The sequence below is a fragment of the Sorex araneus genome, chromosome 1 (genome assembly GCF_027595985.1).
Source record: "Sorex araneus isolate mSorAra2 chromosome 1, mSorAra2.pri, whole genome shotgun sequence".
Lineage (NCBI taxonomy): Eukaryota > Metazoa > Chordata > Mammalia > Eulipotyphla > Soricidae > Sorex > Sorex araneus.
The window spans coordinates 239,517,071-239,536,075 of record NC_073302.1 but is presented as its reverse complement, the minus strand read 5'-3'; the positions used below and the strand labels follow the sequence as shown (position 1 = coordinate 239,536,075).

At 38.2% G+C, this 19,005-nt stretch overlaps 1 protein-coding gene across 1 annotated transcript in view; it reads right to left on the bottom strand.

The window, feature by feature from the left end:
* Positions 1 to 8,477: 8,477 nt before the first annotated feature.
* The window catches only part of UBL3 (ubiquitin like 3), a 59,845-nt gene continuing 49,317 nt past the window's right edge, over positions 8,478 to 19,005 (bottom strand). The window contains exons 3-5 of the mRNA XM_055138392.1: positions 16,107 to 16,193; positions 11,923 to 12,000; positions 8,478 to 11,416 (exon numbers count right to left, since the gene is read on the bottom strand). Coding sequence (XP_054994367.1) covers positions 11,364 to 11,416; positions 11,923 to 12,000; positions 16,107 to 16,193 — 218 coding nt within the window. The 3' untranslated portion in view covers positions 8,478 to 11,363. The remainder of the gene's footprint in view (positions 11,417 to 11,922; positions 12,001 to 16,106; positions 16,194 to 19,005) is intronic.

The window sequence follows — 19,005 nt, the reverse complement described above, 5'->3', positions numbered from 1 at the left end:
AGATTATGAATCTTTCTTTTGCAATCAAGGATCACTTCATTTGACTCAGAATCCCTAGTGACTTACCTAGTACTTAGAAAGGAGGTGACACTCAATAATGCTTTGGAAAACAATGACAGATGAGGATTGCACGTATGCTAATAGCACAGCTCTCTTATTAATGCCAGAGAATTTAAGGCACCCAAGGCAATTCTCATATGCAGAACTATTAGGGTTTAAAGCTTATAGGAATGGGGAAACAAAATTAAGAAACTTAGGAAATAGGCTGGGGTGAGACTCTGCAGCAAAGCTAACAGATTGCATGCATGGGGTCTGGCCCAGTTAAAAAAAAAAAAAACCACTAACTCTGCAAACAAGGAAGAGTGAAGTGAGTAGCCATTAAGGTGTGAGATCTTCAGGTATTTTGCTGAAATTCCTGGTGTAAGGTCCTCAGGTGGTATGATGGGGTTCCTGGCACCCACATAGCTGAGTCTCACATTTCTGGAGAATTATCAGTTGTGTAGTGAATGAGAGTTCTCTGAAGAAATGGCACCCGTAGAATGTGCTGTTTAGAATAGTAATAGAATAAAATAGAATATAAAAAATAGAATGGCTCATGAACAATTTTTGTAACTGCAATAAAAAAATAGAATGGTGATTCATGCTATTTCACGGTGAATCACCTTCATGTGTATTTCATGGCGAGTTAATAAAAAAATAGAATGGTATAAAAGACATAGACTCAGATAAGAAATAGAGTAGTAAAGAAATATAGAAATTTATTTTAAAAAAACTTGACTCTGGCATCTATGGAGGAGGATCTGTAGCAGGAATATGGAGCCATAGGAAGGCAGATGGCACAGATCTAGTGGGAAAGGACCATGAGCTGAGCCACAGAAGAGATGGTTTCCTTTCTTGCTCAAAGGCAGCAAAGATGCTAGTGTCCCGGTTCAAAATTCACCCCCCAAAAAGAAATCTTTGGGGGACAGAGAGATAGTACAGTGAGGAGGGCACTTGCCTTGCACACGGCCAACTTGGTTTGATCTCAGGCATTGCCTACGATTCCCTGAGCCCCATCTAGAGTGACGTCTGAGACCAGAGCCAGAAGTAAGCCCTTAGTATCATGGGATATGTTTCCAACCTCACCCCATCCTGCAAATGAAAGAACCCTAAGAGAAGTTTAATCCTTTTGTTTTCCCCAATCTTCAAGTGATATTTCCTCACCTTTTTTTCCCCAACACCCACACATCAATCGCTATGATTGATCCACTTCACCGATTTCGGTGTTAATCTCTTCCCAAACAGTCTTCGTACCTGGAACATCAGGGCACTCTATAACCAACTCAAATGGAAATATAATGAACCATCAACCTAAGCTCACATCTATAGTGTTTTCTGGTCTAGTGTGAGGCTGAGGCAGGGGAATGATGCTCAGGGAAACCCAGCCTAGTGCCCTGGGAGGGAGAGTGAGATGCTTGTGGAATACACAGGGCATCCTCAGACCCCGACACCTCGGCATAGAGATGAGCAGGAAAGCACCTCAAAAATGGTGGGAAGCCATGTGTCTTGGTACTAGCCTTACCTTGAAATATTATTCTGAGAAACTCTATTCTACAACAGAGTTCAGAAAAGCTGGGGAAAGGTGAGGAAAAGAACATAAGGTGAGCAAATTTCAGCGTGGAATAGTCCACCACACACTTCTTTGAAGAACTCTTTCCTATAACTGGTGGCTGACAACAACGTTCAGTGGAACAATTTCTCTGTGTGTCCCCTAGATAAAGGGTGCTGGAGAAGAAAGTTCTTTCCAGTGGATAGATATCGACATCTGTGTTTTGATTAAAGAAAAGGAAGACGAGTGGGCAGGAGAAGTTCGAAGTGTGATCTTTCCTTCCAACAATTTGAAAGGTCAGTTTCATTTGTTTTTGAACTAGGTAAAGGAAGAAGATGAGTTACATTCTCATTCAAATACAAAAAGAACTGGAAGCTCAAGAGAGGGAATAACACATATGGCATAAGGGATGTTTTTGGGCTATATGTGTGTGGAATAAAATAGAGGTTGACGAATGTGGGGGAAAACCTACTGAGAAAAACCTTGCTTTGCTTTCCTGGGAGGAAGTGCTTAGTGAAAAGATGCCTAGATTTGGGGAAGTTACTGAGCATATGGCAAGTGCTAAGTATTCTGGGTGTGCTATAAACTCCGTGTTCCCAGCAGCTTGGGGAAACAGACTTCATCTTCCTCATTTTTCATTGAGAGGAAGCTGGACAGCTCTACTTAACTTTAACTGGCTGGTTGGTGGTGGAGTCAGGGTTGAAAGTAGGTATGCCTCTCATTCAAGTTTTTTCCAGTGACCAGTCTTCAGAGAAGCAGGAAGAAGGTCAGGACCTATTTTTATTTTCATAAACATTAAGACTGCTAAATTTATTCTTACTGATATGTAAGAGTTATGTTGCCTCTTTGTTCTCCATGTACTCCTCTTGTTTTGTCTATTCTTGATGCTGAAAAGTGGGAAAGTTAGGTAACTAAGCACAGGTAACTATTGCTGAAGTGTGAAAGTTAGGTAACTAAGCACAGGTAACCAGGGCTTTGAGATGCCAGTCCCCTGAGTGACCCATTCAGGGAACTGGGCAAAAAATGGATAGCTTATACTTAAAGCTGAGCGTTTGTTTCAGAATTGAAGAGCCAGACCCAACTGTTGACATAGGCAAGAGGAATGAAGGGCCGCAGAAACAGTTGATAGAAGACAACATAGAACTTAGAACAGAATGTACCCACCACAAAGATTCCTAGCAATAAGGGCCCCTTCTAAGCCCTGAATTGTGCCCTTTCTGCCTCAATGTATCACAATATCAAAAAGCTCCATTCTTTTGCTCTTTTCTTTGTCTCACAAGTGTGCTATGTTTCCAGGACTTTTCCTATAAAAAGTGCTCTGAACTGCAATTTCAGATAATTGTCTAGCTGGGGCCCATCGATGTTAAATAATAAAATTTCCTTGCTTTTTCGTCATAAGATCACCATAAGTTTTGAATTAATTGCAACATGATCATTGCAATATGACCGCAGGCAGAAAAATGGTTCCTCAAAATGGTCCTTATCCCTGGAAACTGTAAGTAGGTCCTCTGAGATGGCAACAGGATTAAGATGGCTACTCAGCTGACCTTGAAACAGGAAAAGTTTCTGAGTATCCTATCTGAGCTGAGTGACCATAATATAAGCACATGGAGGAGAAGTGCATGGGAGTGAATCAGTATGAAAAGGACTCAGTCTGCCATTCCTGGCTTAGAAGATGGAGAAAGAGGCCATGAACCAGGGAATGCAAGCAGTCTCCAGGAAGTGGGAACTGTAGGAATGAAATGAGCCTTTCTTAGATCCTCTAGAAAGAAATGCAATCATACTAATACCTAGATTTCAGTCCAGCGGTATTTGGCCAGAAGAGTTGTAAGACAATGAATTTGTATTGTTTTTGCTTTTGGGTTTGGGGAGGTGGCAGTTGGGCCCTCACATAGGAGTGCTCAGGGGCTATTCCTGGCTCCGTGTTCAGTAGTGACCTGACAGTCCTCTGGGACCCAGTCGGCAGCATGTAAGACAAGTGCTTTATGTAATCCTGTGCTATCTCTCTGGCTCCCAGTTGCATTTTTTTTTGCTGGCGGTGTTCAGGGCTTACTCCTGGCCCTGAGCTCAGGGGTCACTCTTGGCATGGCTCCAAAGACTACATGGGTTGCTGGAGATTGAACCCAGCACCATGTGCAAGGCAGGTGCCCTATCCTCTGTCTTCAGTGCCTCCCCCCAGTTATATTTTTAAGCCACCAAGTAATTTGCTACAATGACTCTTGATATTTATACAGATCACAGAGCTATAGATTTTGTCTTTGTCATCTTTGCCATGTCAACCCATTACTTTTTTGCCAATTCAGGTAAATTTGCCAATTTGCCAATTCATTGCATATGAACAAATACAAAGATAAAATTTTTCCCATATTATCATTTCCCCAAAAAGATTATTGTTTATTCTTTTAATAAAAGAAGTGGGATTAGCATTCTATGCCTTTTAAATAGACAAGAGATTTGAGTTTAAATGATTTGCTCAAAAATCACAGAGCACAGAGCTTGTGACAAAAATAATAATATACCTCCAAATATGGGATTGTGTTTATGTCTTTGTTGGGTTAGGATTTTTTTGGTTTTTTTTTTGTTTGTTTTTTGAGGGTGAATTTGTCACACCTGGCAATGCTAAGGGCTCACTCCTGGCTCTGAAACCAAGGATTGCTCCTAGTGGTGCTCAGGGGACCATATGGGTGCTAGGGATCAAACTTGTGTGCAAGGCAAGTACCTTCCCTGCTATATTACTGTTCTGACCCTAAGAGTCAGTTGATCATTAGGTAAAGAATGGAAAACGCAGGTAGGCAGGAAAGGCAGAAAAATTTCCTGGATGTACAGGGCCATGTAATGGTCAAAATTTAAAAAGTGTCTGTCGAGGTAGCAGGCTGGGGGAGTGGTAGGGAACTTGGGAACACTGATTTGGGGCTGGAGGGAAGTTGATACTGGTGGTGGGATTGGTGCTAAAACATTTTGTGTCTAAAATCATCTATCAGATAACTTTGTGAATTACAATTTTTGAGTAAAATTTTAAAAAACTTAAAAAATACTTGCATAAAATATATACCAGATTTGTGCTGAGTTCATTTTTTGTGTATCCTTCCATGCAGCCACCTGTCATTTCAAGAGCTAGAACATTCTCATCACCCAAAAGACCCACATGTTGTTCTGCTGAAGTGTCCCTGACATTGGGTGACAATTACACTGGCCTTAAGATCACAGGCTAGTTTTACCTATTTGTGAACTATGTTTGAATGAGCTCAGAGGGAGTATACATTAAGTCTAGCTTCTTTCCTCAATATTGTTGATGCATGTACAGTAGTTTGCTATTTTATGCTACATTTTAATTCCTCATTGTATGAATACACAAAATATCTATGCATTGGGGCTGGAGTGATAGTACAGCAGGCACGGCATTTGTCTTGCACGCGGCAGACCCGGATTCAATTCCCAGCATCCCATATGGTCCCCTGAGCACCGCCAGGCGTAATTCCTGAGTGCATGAGCCAGGAGTTAACCCCTTTGCATTGCCAGGTGTGACCCAAAAAGAAAAAAATCTATTGTGAATGAGTATTTGGTTTGCTCCTAATTTGTCAAATAGCTACAAAGACTCTTGTCCATACCTTTAGACCCTTCCTTTTTTGTTGGATATTTATCCAGAAGTGGAATTTAGTATGGGTAGATGCCAAGTAAGTTGTGTAAAAGGTTGTTCTAATTGGAATTCAGTTGTCTGGGGGGTTATGTGGAATTCTCAGTAGGAATGAACACTTCAGTTGCCTCAAATCCTTGCCAGCACTTGTTACTATCATTTTAACCACTTTGGGGGAGGATTAATGCCATCATTACATTGTAATTTTAACCTTTAATAGATATTTAATACATATTAAAGCATATTAAAGATATTAAAGGATATTAAAGTACTGGAGCGATAGCACAGCGGGTAGGGTGTTTGCCTTGCACCTGGCCAACCAGGGTTTGATTCCTCTGTCCCTCTCAGAGAACCCGGCAAGCTACCGAGAGTATCTTGCCCGCACGGCGGAGCCTGGCAAGCTCCCCGTGGCATATTCGATAGGCCAAAAACAGCAACAAGTCTCACAATGGAGATGTTACTGGTGCCCGCTCGAGCAAATCAATGACAATATTACAGTACTACAACAGATATTAAATGCATAAGTGAAAATTATGTCTATAAAATAATGCTTAAAAAGTTAATATCCAGGGCAGAGAGATTACAGTGCCTAGAGGGCTTGCCTTGCATACAACCAACCCTAGTTTGGTCTTCGGCACATATATGGTTCCCTGGGCACCACTAGGATTGATCAGTTCCTCAGCACAGAACTAGGAGTAAGCCACAAGCATCACTGGCTATAGCCCCCAAGTAAAATAAATAATATTCAGAGTTATGCATATGTTAAGCATGAAACTCTAAATATAGTCTAATGTAATGTACTAACAAAGAAAACTAGAACTCACCTATAATTAGGATAAAGGGATTATTTTCCTCATACTTCTCTGTAGTCATGGCACATTCTCCAATGTACAAATGTGTTTTAAAAGAAAACAATTACCTACATTATATTATTATTATTATATGGCATTTGGGCTACACCTGGTGCTCAGGACTCACTTGTGTGGATGACTTCACACTAGGGATCACTCCTGGTGGTGCTCAAGGGATCCTATAAAGTGCCTGGGTAGAACCTGGGTCAGCCAAGTGCAAGGCAAGTGCCCTACCTGCTTTATTATTTCTTTGGCCCTATATTATGGATGAAAAAAAGAAGTCATTACTAATTTCAGGGGAATTAAACCTTCCATATTTATTCTATATTTAAAAATTGCCTTCCCTGGGCCGCTCTTATCTCCTGTAAATAGAGCCAGATTTGTGCCACAGAACAGTGCCTGTCATGCAGTCAACAATAGCAACTTTCAAAAACAGTATTTCTTGAGAGCACCTTCAGCTCTGGGGAATTTGGACCCAAAAATGAACTTTCGGAGAGGCTGATGCAAGATGAGGGCTCAACTAGATCCTGGGTTGTGGAGAGCAGAGGCTTTGGGATGGGGAAAGGTGTGTGGAAAGAATCAGGACAGGGGCTGGCTGCGGGGTATGTGAGGATGTTGGGGCAGCTGGCTGGGCCCTTGGTGGACTGAGCGTGGGTGTGACAAGAGGCAGAATGAGGGTATGGGTCTCTGCCTGGCTTGTGTTTATGGAGCCCCCTGAAGCAGCAGAGGGCAAACTTAAGAGTATGAGTTCTAGAATCCTGAAAGGCAAGTCCTGAGGCATGCCAGCATGCCTATCTGAACCCGAACCTGTGGAACAAAGCTACGGAGCAAATCAGTGCTCGTAAATATTATGTAAGTTAAGTCCCCCTCTCCCACACCACCACCCAGGCAAGTTTTCTTCTTATTCTATGAATGAACAAACCTAAAAGGCAAAGATGAAGTGATCTGTTCAGTCACCCACCTTGAAATCAGCCCTCACAACCAAACCCAGGTATTCTAAAGTCTGAGGAATGACAGCACCAGCAAAATGGTACTGTGTCAAGTCTTATATTTTTAAATGCTTCTGAGAAAGTGAGAATTAGCACACTAACAAGACCCAATTAACCCTTAAATTAACTGACCCCCCCCCCCAAATCTCACCCCTATCCCATGGATAAAACCATGTGGCAAAGGAGTCAGGATCCAGAATATTTGCAAAACCACCTCTGGAAAACAGAACTGAACAAATTCCTCAATCTGATGATGATGGGGACTGTCCGAGCAATTAAAAGCAGCCTGACTAGAACCTTGTCACTGTGTGGCCAGTCACTATCTGTCCAGACTCTTTCACGTATTACAGAGTCAAGCTGCATCCCCACACCCTCCACCATTTCTTACTCCATAATAAGGTTCAAGGAGTATTTGTAGAAAATAAAAACCAGATACTGGATCATGCTTAAATATGTAATAATTATACTTTGAAATCAGATTCCTTTTTTGCTTTTTGGTCACCTGGTGATGCACAGGGGTTACTCCTGGCTCTGTCCTCAGGAATTACTCCTGGAGGTGCTTGGGGGACCATATGGATGCTGGGAATCGAACCTGGGTTGGCTGCATGCAAGGCAAATACTCTATCCGCTGTGCTATCAGTCCCCTGAAACCAGGTTCTTTGCCCGAAGCTCTTAAATCACTTTCAGAGCCATTTTAGGATTTACGTGTTTGTTGACCCAATTCTTCTTTTATTCATTGAATCATGGGAGCGAATTGACATTCCCCTTTCCCAAGAACTGACACTGCACTTTTTGAAAGTTGTTATTTTGAAAAAAGAGGCAGAACATAAACACTTGCACTAACAGGCAAACACTTGACATCATTGTTAAAAACCACAAAAGAATAAATGAAATGTCTTTAGAATCTAGGACTGGTTTGAGCTTAACTAAAGATTAGACATTTCATGATTTCGATGACGAGTCCTTCTGAAGCCACCCTGGCCACAGCACCCGGTCCAGTCCAGGGGGTGGGGGTGTAATGAGCCAGCCAGTCCTATGCCAGCCATGTCTATAAGGCCCACATGCCAATGCCAGGACAAATCTGCCTACATAATAGCAGCAGTCTGGGGTGTCATTTCCACCATAATCATAGCTTAGCTGCTCCTTTTTCAAGCCCTCTCCACTCCAGTCATCACCAGGTGACTACACTGAAAAATGGCAATGGGAGAAAACAGAAGATTCGCCTGCAGCAGCGACCAATGAAGATGGTATGAAGGCACATGATTTTGGATGACCAGTTTTCTTTGATTTTAGAAAATTACAGAAAAATAATGACTTGAATGATGCAGATTTTACTTTAGTAAAACAAACAAAAAAAAAAGGAGAAAAACAACATCCCCAAATTAATCAATAGAGGTTATCTGAAAGAAGGAAAATATTCTACAACAGATGAAGAAAGTTTTAATTTCTTTTCACATTAAACATTGTTTACCACAATCAGCTAACAGAAATTACTAGAACATTGGTCAAGATGACATAAAACTAAGGGCAAGTGTTGGTTAAGAGAAAACCTCATTTAGTATGAATGATGTTAGGTACTATATTTCTCATGATAAGATACAACTTATCTTCAGGAAAAAGCAAATAATTCAGATCAATGAGACATGCTGAAGGTATTAATAATGATGACAGCTTCTGCTTTGTCCAGAATAGTTAACAAGGTCTAGGGCAATTTACGTTAAAATATCTGAGTTGGATATTCAGCAGGGTCACAGGCCCTACATTCGGACATTATTTATATTTACATTATTGGATCTATGTGGCATTCACCTTTGGACTGGGGAGCTATTAATTTTGGCAGAGGATCTCCAGTAGTAGCCTTAGAAAAAAAGCAACCAAATTCTGACCTCCAGGCAGTCCAGGGAACTATTTTAAAAGGGATAGTATTTTCATGTATGTACTATTAAGGCATCTAAATTTTTGGTGCTTTCAGTAAATAATTTTACTGTTAACCTTTATTCTATTTTTCATTTTGCACAACAGTGGTATTAGGTATTGTGTGATATCATTCAATCTTATTAGTCAACCAGTTTGTCCTTTTTGAAAACTCTAAAATGAGGTTTTGTGAAAGGGAAATTTATAATCTGGGAACACAGAAAAATATACTGAAAACCAATCAAGGAAATTCTTAACCATCAATCACAATTAACTGATAGTTAATTGATAGTCTTTAACTCTGAGAAAACAGAAAGAGTAGTTAGAATGAAAACAGGTATTACAAAGAATTAAAGTAGTTTGCTTTATAAAAAAGAGAGCCATGAATGGCTTAATTACCCAATTGAGGAACTACTAAATTTTGTCTTTAGTAAATTGTAACGGAATTCACATTTGAGCTAGCCAACAAAGCATATAAATATTGAACATCCTGTGAGTATGACATTTTAGTGATTACAAAGACTACACAAGTCTACCCAATGTTGTGACTTGCACACATTAGCCAGATGAGATATCAGAGACACACTGGGAACACGCTCCAAACCAACAACAGCATAAAGAGTTACATGGATTTAAAAAGATTCAGAAATAAAAGCAGAAAACAATTTAACATGGATGAGACAGACCTTAAACAATTATTGACCTAATCAAGACCTTTAAAATTACCACTGAAATGCACTATAATTTTTAATTTAGTTTTACAGAAAGAATCTACAAGTACAGGTTACAGAAAGAAACTGTTTAGTGCTATTTACATTCATTTTAAAACTCTGCTCTATACAAATTTAATTCTGATCAGTATGAACAATATTTCTGTAGGTCTACTGCATATAAAGCCTGTTCATCAAAGCAGTAACATAAATGAAATAACCTGATTCACTTTCAAACAGAGCTGACCATTTGAAACAATTTACATTTAATGTTTGTAAGGGCTGTGGACACTTACTAAGTTACAGAACTTAATGTCAGCCTGCAATTTCTTTTTTTAAAAAGGCTAAAGTTATGTATATGGAATACTGTTCTATATACTACACGCCAATCTATATTTATGTTCTATATTTCGGTATTTTATAAGTTTTTTATTAAATATATTCTACACATATTTGTAATTTCATCCAGGAAGAATTTCTTCCCAGTGAAAAAATATAAAATCTTTTATATTTTTACAGATTTAGATGAAACTAGTCATGCTTTAGTACTGTGCAAATTGTTTTTTAGCATATCAATTTTTAAATTATTGGTATAAAACAAAAACATGGCATCCTTATCCATGTATGCCTTAAAAATTACCTTTCAATTTTAATACAATTGCAAGCACTAATATCAAATGCAAACTACACAGAGAAACAAAATTAGTACTATGAAGAATTTTTTAAATTTAAGAATTCATCTGAACTCTCTAATGAGTAAGATACTGGACACAATTACAGATGAGCAATAATCATGGAAAACTTCAGCTTGCTAATATTGCAATACATAAAACTAAGGAGTAAATGAGGTTTTCTACTACTTTGCACAATGATGAAAGTCTATGAGTGATTGGAATTTCCCCCTCCCACATTAAGGCTAGGAAACACACTCGCCCCTTTTTGTGCTGTGTGAACAAGCACTCAGTTACTGTCTGACTCAAGAGTGCACAAGTTAAAGGAAAAACAATTCATCTCATCAGCCCTCGACTGAGTGCTTTAAACAACAGGCACATTTTGTTTTTTTTCATTTGTTGCAGTGAAAATAGTCACACTCAGTTTAGTTATTCTGTGCCAGTGCAGCTGCCACGGCTGACTTTGGTAGAATTCACCCAACATTTTAGTAACTTTTCCATTTTCCATCTCAGCTGGCCCACAAGCTTAACTTCATTAACTGTTGAGTGTCTTCCAGTGTGGACTGTATATGAATATTCCTAGTTGCCATAAACTAAATAATAAATTCTGCTGATGAAGAAAATAATGCCAATCGTTTTAGTGAAAACTGTAATTTGGAACATCTGATTTGTTAGTTCTGGTGATGGAAACTTTTGTGGCAGCGAAATTTCTCCAATGAATGGCAACTTGTTAACTTTTCCCCTGGAGATTGACTGCATTCACAAACCAATATATTCTAACATTGCTGAACATCAACGAAAAAACTAGAAACAGAAAAATCTTAGTGAAAAATGTTCTTGGTTCTTTCTATTTTCATGAGAAATGAAGACAGTGTTTATGCGGTAGTTCCATTCCATGAGTTCCCAGCAGACTCTTCCGAAGGGTTTTTGAAGCAGTGTTGGGTCCCTTCTGTCTCAGCAGCATGAAAGACAAAGACTACAACTGCACCACACTCAGCAGACAGCCTTACAGGATCACACAGCAGTTACTCTCGCCAGTCTTTTCACGATTTCTCTGACCTACAAGAAAGAGAAGCCGTGTTTATTTATTATTTATTTTTAAAGCTCAAATTAAGGGGGCACCCAAGTATATAAGCAATAGGCTTTTCAAAATTGAATGTTCGTATGTTTTTAAATTAAAAAAAAAAAAGAGAGACTACATTTTCTTTGGAAAATTCTAGCCCATTTCAAGTTTGCCTGGTTATTTAATAAGCTCTTTTCATAATCCATGAAAACTTCCTTTCTCCCGGAATGGCCAAGAAAAACTGAGTCACTTCAGAATGGCTGCATTTGAAGTCTGAGGGAGAAACGTCTCTGATGCCTAGCTTCTGAAACTGTTGAGTTGCAAGCCACACGGGGTTTCATAACCAAGTGTGGTCATTTAAAAGGAAAGTTATGATGCTATTATCAATAACGATTGATCTGTCTGCCTAATTTATATGTCTGTACAGCTGTGTGAAAATTTCCTGGGGCAAACGGGGGTTGTGAGTGGAGAGGTTTAAGTGACCATTCTCGTGGATGCTCACCTTGTGAGTTTGGCTCTGGCAATGTCTCTCTGGCCACCAGATGCATCACTGTTGTTTTACCAAAAGGAAGTTTTAATGCTGCGTGAAAAGTAAAAGGCAATTTATTAACAAATATTCTGATGGACTAAAATAACTATAACCAGAATCGTAATGATTTTTAAATGACTACTAACGTGAGACTTCCTCAATAGATTTAACTTCCTACTGGATACAACATCTCTTACAACATCTCAAACAAAGGCTAATATGATCAGAAGCAACTTTTATATAGCTGAGAACTTATTCCTTCCCATTAGGGCCATTAGTCTGCACATTTCCATATTATTTACGGGGCAAGGGAACATACACAACTGATTAAAATTAAAGATATTCTTGAAGAAAAGAAAGAAGGAATTAAAAAAAAAAGAAAATCTTAAGCATAATTATCCCACATTAGGGTAAAGGTTTGGACTGGAGCGACAGTACAGCAGGTAGGGCGTTTGCTTGCCTGCGGCCAACCCAGGTTCGATTCCTCTGTCTCTTTCGGAGAGCCTGGCAAGCTACGAAGAGTATCCCACTACACAGCACAGCCTGGCAAGCTCCCCATGGTGTATTCGATATGCCAAAAACAGTAACAACAAGTCTCACAATGGAGATGTTACTGGTGCCTGCTCGAGCAAACTGATGAACAATGGGACAACAGTGCTACAGGGTAAAGTTTAGATTAACAAACATTTATTTATATACCTAATAATAATGTCAGTCACCTAATATATCTACTTCACTGAATAGACAACTATAATCTATAATGCCAAAAGAAAGGAATGACAAACATTTTAAAACACTTATTCTTAACCATATAGTCTTCAATTAGAAAATAATTTTTTTTAAATAAAATGCTGCTATAAAAAAAAAACAACACCCTTTCTTGGCATTATTAGCAATACTGTTTTCCAGTTACATCATTTAAAGGTTTTCTCACTCATAAGTAGTGAAAAACTTTCCTCTGAAATACTCCAGAGGCTCATAAAGTTTATACATTCATGAATTTTTACTGGAACAAACACAAATATCAGATTTCATGGTAAACCCCTTTTACTATGTGCATAAAATTAGAAACAGCTGAGATTCTGACTTCCAGAGTTATTTTCATGATGCTGATGTTTCAGTCATGACATCCCACACTCTTAACTTTCTAGAGACTCAAAGGGCTACTTCTCAAGTACAAGCAAAGGGCTGACATGTTTTAAATCTTGTCCCATAGGTTATGGTTTACATGCAGATGAAAAGAGTCCTAAAATCTTGAATTTGATTATTTCATGTCCAGGTGAGTATCATATCTAAAGTTGGCCAACTGTTTTTAGTCTCTTCTTTTAACTTCTAAAGTTCAAATGCAGCATAAGGGCTCAAAAAGATATACAATGATGAAAAGAGAGGACATACTGATTATCTCCTGGGCATTATTTAATGTCCTAGGATAATCTCTTAGGCATTATTTAACTTCAAGTAAGACTTTGTAGCATTTAAAAATTCACTGCATTCAACTGAATTAACATGGACCTATGTCCAGCTGCTTATCACCTTCATACCATCTTCCTAACCTTAGTAAGCTAGACCAGAGTAAAAATCTCACCTCTGCTATTTGCTAATTTCACCTGTTAAGTATTCCTTTTATATTGGATAGATAACTGTCTGCTTTTGGTTTTCCATTGTTTGTAGTAAGTCTAATTCACAGTGCTCTGCAGAATACCAAGTCATATAGAGCAAATGTACGCCTTCTCCAAACTAGCCAAGTATTTGAAGATAGTCATTATCACTTTGTATCTGCCTCCTTTATTATTACATTCAAGAATTCTGGGGATGACTAAAAAGAAAATAAATGCGATTTAAAAGCCCCCAAATATGTGAATGCTACTATCCTTTATTAAACACCCAGCTAAAATTACTTGAAATGTCTGGTAATCTTATGCTATTTGTCTAAAATCACAAAAGCATAATTTATTTTTCTTTTGAAATAATGGACAAATTCTATAGAATAAAAGATTTCATGGAATGACAAAAATAACCCAAATTGCTAATTACTCAAGAAAACTGGAAAAAAAAACACACAACTGGTGAAATATTTATACCTGAGTGGAAATGAATTAATGTTTGATTTCTAACATAAATTCCATGATCTTTAAAATGAAATCATAGAGAAAGATATTAAAAGTCTATAAGAGAAAGATATTAGGTTGGCAGAAAATTTCTCATATAGATCAATACCCAAAGGGGAATGGAGCGTCCAGGTTCATTTGTCAACAGATTACATCCCATCAACATTTACTGATCAATACTTTCATAGAGCTTATCTGAGGCAAAAAAAAAAAATCACGATGAAAGATTAAAACATGGACCTATCCTTCATAATAAAATCAAGGGGCTAATAGTCCATTCCGAAATTAAAATTCTGAAATAGTCCATGTAAACCACACAAGGGGCTAAAAAAGAGAATAGAACACTCAAAAACATTTTAAATGACAGCTTGTAACCCTTCTGGGGTATCTTTGCTTTATTCTAAGAAAGACATGAAAATGATCTGACGGTTTCATAATTTTAGCATCAGTGAAGGTCTATCCCAACAATGACTTATTCTCTTTGATACTTTCCAAGAATATCACCATTTCTAAATAAAACTATCTAGAGCCACACTGGTCCATTGCAGTGAAGTACAAGAGCTTTATGTCCGACTTTGACACTAACTGGTTAAATCTTTCCTGGAGTTCCATCCCACAAGCTACTATGCTGCCTGTAATACTTGAGATTTTACTGGAAATATAATCTCTTGTGGCTTACAAAATTATTTTATTTACTAATTTATTTTTTGCTTTTTGGGCCATACTCAGCAATGCTCAGGGGTTACTCCTGGCTCTGCACTCAGGAATTACTCCTGGTGGTGCTAGGGGAGCCATATGGGAGCTGGGAATGGAACCCGGGTCAGCAAGGCAAATGCCCTATGTGTGTTATCACTCCAGCCCCACAGAATTCTAAACTGCACTCTCTACAGATTGGTTCTGTGTTAGTAAGGTGAGAATAAACTTTCTGAGGGTCAGGTCTACTGACTCTTGCTGCTCTCTGCCCTTGTAGCACTGCTGCAAGGGATAGTGGACTTTGTGGCAGTTAGGACATGGCTCTGGACATGTCTATGCAGAGAATTCAATCCTACCACTATTAAGATACCACTTTAACTCTGCCAACTGCACAGTATTTGAAGGGTGAACTGTACATTTTTCTTAGATAATGTATGAAATGCCCTGAAGAAAGAGATCCTATCTTGGTTGATACTGTGACTCCAATTATTAAGCACAGAACTGGTACATTAGAAATAAACACTGAATGAATACATAAAAATATACCTTTGATGAAAAAACAAATGAAAGACGTTATTGTCAGATTTAGAGTAAAACAGACATCTAAACAAAAGATGTGTTAAAAGTAAGTTAATTTGCCTATGAATTTCCTATTATTTGACTATATTTGAAAAACAATAAAAACAAAATAAAATTGCTGATGGTAGAAAACTACCCCCCATTAGGAGGCACTACTGAGTCATTTTTCTTCAATCACTTTAAGGAGCCATCACAGCCAATAATTAAGGTGTTTACTGTGTGCCAAGCATTGTTCTAAGTGCCTTGAATAAACCAACCTAACCTTTTAACCTTTGAGATATGCATTGTTGTTGCCCCATTTTAAATGATAAAACAACACTGGGTACAAATCAATCATAGCTAGTGGGCAGTGGAACTTGGATATGATTTGGACAATCAGCTATTACCACACTTTACTGTCACTCTAATGTTAATCATCTACTTTTATTCTTGCATGACTGGCTATTTTATCAAACTAAAAACACTCTTTCATTATTGTGACTGAAAAATCAATTACCAAAAAGTTTTAACTTTAAAACATTATACCTAAATGATAATATGCAGAAATACAATAAAATAACACTTGTGAAAGAACAGTTCCTAATTCCTATCTATAGTAATGAAAGAGCTTATTTCACAAGGCAATAAACTTACATCAGTGCTAAAATTAAACAGGATATAAAATGTAAAGACATTAAAAATCAAAACCAGAACTCATACTGAGTTTAAAACAATAAAACTTTAGTAAAGTCACATAACTGGGATTTAAATAAATAATGTTCAATGGTGACTTATTACCTCCTAATGTGACATTTCCATGTAGAAATCGCCCTTGATAAATAAGTCGCAGAATACTAGGACTGCTGACTTGCTCTTCTTCCCAGTCTGAAAAGAATCAATCAGTGAACTTGTTAGGCTTCTTTCAAAACACAAATCATTGTATTTCTGTATTGGTCTAAATGTATTTGCATTGGTCTAAACATTCAGATCCAAATCAGAGAGATACACTGGAAGATACTTTAGAACTAAAAGAATATATTGATATAAAGAAGGAGACCTCAATAAATTGGAAAACAGAATCAAAAAGAGTGGAATAACCACAACAACAAAACCATTGTTTACTTTTGGACAATGTTGATTTATTACTTCACTGTCTTTTTCTTCTTCTTTTTGGGTCACACTTGGCGATGCACAGGGGTTACTCCTGGCTCTGCACAAAGGAGTTACTCCTGGTGGTGCTCGGGGGACCGTATGGGATGCTGGGAATCAAACCCGGGTTGGCTGCGTGCAAGGCAAATGCCCTACCTGCTTAGCTATTGCTCCAGCCCTTTCATTGTCTTTTTGAAGCAAACAGGTAAATGTCACAGAGACAAAATATGAATTCACATAAAAAAAATTGAGAAATAAGAGCAAAGTTAGGTCAGTACAAAAGAAAATCAGAAAACTAAATGGAGAAATGAGAGATCAAGCAAGCACTTCATTTCAGCAGTTAACCTATGTGAGAGGAGCAAAGCACAGAGCACTGGTGTTAGGGCTCTAGTGTTCACAGAACATGTGATTACTACTTTTTGTTTTAATTTTGGAGTCCACACCTGAGAGTGCTCTGGGCTTCCTGGCTCTGTGCTCAGGGATCACACCTGGTGGAGCTTGGAGGACCATATAGGGTACTGGGATTCAAAACCAGCTCAGATGCGTCCAAAGCAAACACCATACCCTCTGGGCTCAAGCCTGATTACATTTTATTACTACCTGGTAGATTTAACAATTTAAATTCTGACTTTGATGAAAATTTGAGAATTCCTTCATCATGTCTCAATTTTTTTTTTATTTTTTACTGAATCACTGTGAAATACAGTTACAAATTTTCATATTTGATCCACCACCAAACGCCCAAATACCCCCCTCCCACTCTCCCTCTGCCTGTGTGGCGGCATCATGTCTCAATTCTAGTTTATTTCCTGATTAAGAGATTGATTGCTACTAATAAAAAATCTAATTAACCCTTTATCAGATGAATGGTAGGTTAATATTTACTCCCAATATATGGGATGTCTTTGTATTTTATTCTGTTCATTGCTTCTTTTGAAGGGCAGAAGCTTCCCAATATAATGTAGTTCCATTTGTTCATCTTTGCTTCTTTTTGCTTGGCCAATGATATTGACTCCTCAAAGATGCCTCTAGTTTCAGTGTCATGGAGAATTCTGCCTATGTTTTCCTCAATGCAACTTACAGAGACGGGATATCAAGGTTTTTAATTCATTTTGATTTGATTTCTGTGCATGATGAGCCTAAGTTGTTCTTTTTTGCGTAAGGCCAACCAGTTTTCTCAGCACCACTTGCTGAAGAGGCTTTTCTTGCTCCACTTCATACTTTTTTCTCCTTTATCTAATATTACCTGTCCATATACCTTAGGATCTGTCTCCGGTTTTCAATTCTATTTCATTGATCTTAAAAGTCTGTCCTTCTTTAGGTACCACACTATTTTAATTACTACAGCTTTGTAGTATAGTTTGAAGTTGGGGAGAGCGATGCCTTCCATCTTCCCTTCCACTTTAGGAAACACTAATCTAAATTATTCAAATAATCACCTTACTGAGCTAGCACTGGAATTTTAGTGCCACATTTGGATTTAGGCTTGTGATTGTCTTAGGCCCAAGCAATAGTTCTTTAATTGTTAAGAAGCTAACTAGAAAGAGCATAATACCTTAGTAATTCAATCTTGCTAAGTGAAAGCTGAATGAAATTTGGTGCACTGTATAAATGCACTGTATAAATGCACTGTATAAATGGAGGTTTTGTGGTGACTGTAGATCACCAGATCCTTGTAAGCACAGGCGTGCTAAAGTCAACAATGCTGTATTCATAAGGTAAGCAGTAGCACAGTAAGAACAACAACTCATCAGGCATATTAATGCCGTTGATCTGGACTCTTAGTTTTAGAGCCTTACTGCATATTCTTCATAGATATGTTTTAGGTTCATAATAAATGTCTGAGTTTACAGTTTTAACTGGCTTTTATGTCTACTTATAAAACCAAAAATAATTTTTATCAGCAATAGGAAATGCACAAGACTTTTTATCCCTCTAAAAGGTTACTATATATTACTTCTCGTTGAGAAACACCAGTTTATGAATCCCTTTTGTGGACACTGTATTCTTTGCTGATACAACTCTTGTCCCTTATAAACTCAAAATGCTTTGGCTAGTAAAATGAAGTGAAATCATCCAGACTTAAGAAAAGTTCAAAGGAAGAACTGAAATTAGGCTCACTTTAGGGAAGCAAGACAGGAAGTAAAAAAGCAGAGAGGAAGGATTACTGTATTTATTGCCCTTCTTTCCCAATTTTATCTATCAGACACTGGCTTGAAATTAAAAGAACAGGGTTAGAGAAACAGCTCAATGGGCGGAAAGCATTTTACACATGCAGAAAGCCTGGGTTTGATCTCCAGTACTATATGGACCTCTATCCCTCCCTACACCCACCTAAACAACACTGGAACAACCCGAGTACTGAACTAGGGGTAGCCCTGAGCACCTCCATGCCTAACATCCCCTTCCCCCTTTCGAGCGGCACTCCCTGCCCAAAAAAAAGAAGAAAAAGAGAAATCCAATTTTAGAATTTTTTTTTTTTTTTTTGCTTTTTGGGTCACACCCGGCGATGCACAGGGGTTACTCCTGGCTTTGCACTCAGGAATTA